Here is a 3,308-nt window from a genome sequence, read left to right as displayed (position 1 = left end):
CTGATTGCGATTCTGGGGATCGCGTTGCGATTTTTATTTCGCGTTGCGATTTGTTGGTCATTTTGGCAATCCAAAAAAAGTTGGTTAAAATCGTATATTATAACTTTTTTTTGGTCACTGAGGCGATTTTCTCTATTATAAAATATACCTTAAATAGATAGTATTTGAGAGAATTTGAGAGAATTTGGTGTGATGAAAATAATAGAGGATGGGGTATTTATAGGGATGATTGAGGGTAATTAAGGTATAGCGCGACCCAAGTACCGCGCTATACCCCACGTGTCAGATAAGCAGATATAATACGGATCAGGGGCCGCGCTATACCCCACGTGTCAGATAAACGTGGCGTATAGCGCGGATAAGGGGGCGCGCTATACCCACGTGTAAGCCATGTCAGCTTATAGCGCGGTACAAGGGGTGCACTATACCCCACGTGACGCTAAATCAACATATAACGCGGGGCAGAAAACACACTTTACTGCTACGAGTGTTAAATCAAAAAATATAATCTGACCGATATTAGATCGATAAACATATCAATTACTGATGATTTTTCAGAAAAAACGCCCATAATTTAAATATTTTCAGGTAGTATATACTTATCATATAAAAGTTACTAAATTTAGTCTTGAGATAAGAGTTGATGAGATTGATGTGTAGATCTCAAATTTCAGTTATTTTGTATTAATCTTCCTGTCAAAATATATAAATAAATTGGAGAGACACGTTGTGTCTAGTTTAACTGCTGTCAATCAGATTGAGCCAAACTTTTTTATTAAAAAATGAATATTTTATTTTTAGGACTAGTTTTCAGTACAAGTTGAGGTAGACAAAGGTGTGATAGTAAACTAGAAAGAGCAGCGAAAAAGGAAAAAAAAAAAAAGAAGCAGAGAGCTTTCTTCAATGAAGAAACAAAGCTGTGAGATTGAAGCAGTAGGCATCGACTACAAGATCCATACCCACAAGAGAGACAACCCTTTTAAAATCTTCAACAAAAACCAGCAAGAAGTAGTTGATCAAAACCAGCAACAAAAAACAGGAATCCGGCATGTCCTACAGAATGTAAACTGCAAAGCAAAACCATGGGAAATTCTCGCCATTGTTGGTCCAAGTGGAGCTGGAAAATCTTCGTTACTAGAGATCCTAGCTGGGAAACTCACCCCACAAAGTGGTTCCATTTTCGTCAACAAAACCGCCATTGATAAAGCTCAGTTCAGGAAAATCTGCGGCTATGTCACCCAGAACGACACTCTTTTCCCCCTCCTTACAGTCGAAGAAACCATCATGTTTAGCGCTAAGTTACGTTTAAGGCTCTCTCGAACTCAGCTGAGCGTTAGGGTCAAGTCCTTGATACAAGAACTTGGCTTGGACCACGTCGCCAAGGCTCGGGTCGGCAATGATCGGGTTCGTGGGATATCTGGTGGAGAAAGACGCCGGGTTTCTATAGGTGTGGATGTGATTCATGACCCCAAAGTGTTGATTCTCGATGAACCGACTTCAGGTCTCGATAGCACGTCTGCGCTACAGATTATCGATATGCTCAAGGTCATGGCTGAAACCAGGGGAAGAACGATAATTCTCAGCATTCACCAGCCTGGTTTTCGCATTGTGAAGTTATTTAACTCGATGCTTTTACTGGCTAACGGCTCGGTTTTGCATCAAGGAACGGTGGAACGGCTGGGTTCAAATTTGAAGGACATGGGGTTGCAGCTTCCTCTTCACGTGAATATCGTCGAATTCTCCATCGAGTCGATCGAAGCTATTCAGCAGCAGCGAAAGGGTGGACCGGAACAAGTTCAAGAACAAGGATTCTCAGGAGCCTCATCGTCTCTAACTGGTAAGTTTACGCTTCAACAGCTTTTTCAACAATCCAAGGTCGTGGATGGAGAAACCGTGAATGTTGGGATTGATTTTCCAAGAGATTTCGCCAACTCGAGGCTGAAGGAGACCATGATTCTCACACACAGATTCTCCAAGAACATATTCAGAACCAAGGAGCTGTTTGCATGCAGGACGATCCAAATGCTGGTTTCAGGGCTGGTCTTAGGCTCCATCTTTCGCAATGCCAAAGACGATCTAGCCGGGGCAGAAGAAAGAGTGGGTCTGTTCGCATTTATATTAACGTTCTTACTGTCATGCACAACAGAAGCATTGCCGATATTTTTACAAGAAAGAGAGATTCTAATGAAGGAAACCTCATGCGGGAGCTACAGAGTTTCATCCTACGCACTTGCCAACGGACTAGTATACCTACCCTTTTTACTCATCCTAGCCATTCTGTTCTCAACTCCACTCTACTGGTTAGTCGGACTCAACTCAAATTTCACCGCCTTCATCCACTTCCTGCTGTTGATTTGGTTGATCCTCTACACTGCAAATTCAGTGGTGGTGTGTTTCAGTGCACTGGTCCCTAATTTCATAATCGGAAACTCGGTGATATCAGGCGTGATGGGCTCATTCTTTCTCTTCTCCGGATACTTCATATCATCCCATGAGATCCCAAACTACTGGATCTTCATGCATTACATATCCTTGTTCAAGTATCCGTTCGAAGGGTTTTTGATAAACGAGTTCTCGAAATCGGGCAACTGCTTGGAGTACATGTTCGGGAGCTGCTTGGTGACGGCGGAGGCGGTGCTTAGAGAAGAAGGGTACGGGGAAGAAAGCAGGTGGAGGAATGTGGTAGTGATGGTGGGGTTCATCTTGGTTTACAGGTTCGTTTCTTATGTTATTGTTAGGTGTCGATGCTCGACCAGGAGTCTTAGGGCATCGTTTTCTTGAACAGTTTCCGCCTCGTTCTCTCTCTCTCTCTCTCTCTCTCTCACGTGTATTGCAAAAGGATGGTTCACATGATTTTGGAATTACATAAGATAGAAAAAGCCAAAGGGACAACAACAAAATGTTTGTATTGTAACACATTATTATAAGGAAATAAATATCATAATAGTCTACCTACCAATTGTTCTTCTCTTGTTTATAAGATTCTTAATGTTTTCTTTTTCAAGCCACAAATGTATATTAATTCTTCTTCAATTTTGTTTGATGAATCTGGTAACACACAAGTCCACATCATGAGACTGAAATAATTCTTTCAAAGGATATATTATTTAAAATCAAATATTACAAATTATAAAATGAGTTAATTATTGAAATGATCATTTTCGTTTTAATTTCGTTCAACTAATTGATTTTGAAAAAGTATGTTTCGATCATTTATGTTATTAATTTATTTAACTTCTGTTTATTATGAGAATGATTGTTATATCTTGGTCACTTAACTCTTAACTCTAATTAATTTGATGACGTGA

At 40.4% G+C, this 3,308-nt stretch overlaps 1 protein-coding gene across 1 annotated transcript; it reads left to right on the top strand.

Annotated features, from left to right (window-relative positions):
* The first annotated feature begins 841 nt into the window (after positions 1-841).
* Positions 842-2,966, top strand: LOC120195577 (ABC transporter G family member 5-like). The gene has a single exon (XM_039197558.1). The coding sequence runs from the start codon at positions 904-906 to the stop codon at positions 2,779-2,781; it is 1,878 nt and encodes a 625-aa protein (XP_039053489.1). The 5' UTR covers positions 842-903; the 3' UTR covers positions 2,782-2,966.
* Positions 2,967-3,308: the final 342 nt, after the last annotated feature.

The sequence above is a fragment of the Hibiscus syriacus genome, unplaced genomic scaffold (assembly GCF_006381635.1).
Source record: "Hibiscus syriacus cultivar Baekdansim isolate YM2019G1 unplaced genomic scaffold, ASM638163v2 tig00117016_pilon, whole genome shotgun sequence".
Taxonomy (NCBI): Eukaryota; Viridiplantae; Streptophyta; class Magnoliopsida; order Malvales; family Malvaceae; genus Hibiscus; species Hibiscus syriacus.
Note: the sequence above shows the minus strand (reverse complement) of the source record. Positions and strands in the feature narration are given on the sequence as shown.

What these genes read in the sequence shown, in the direction of transcription:
- LOC120195577 (XM_039197558.1), top strand. Translation starts at nt 904, where the DNA reads ATGAAGAAACAAAGCTGTGAGATTGAAGCAGTAGGCATCGACTACAAG.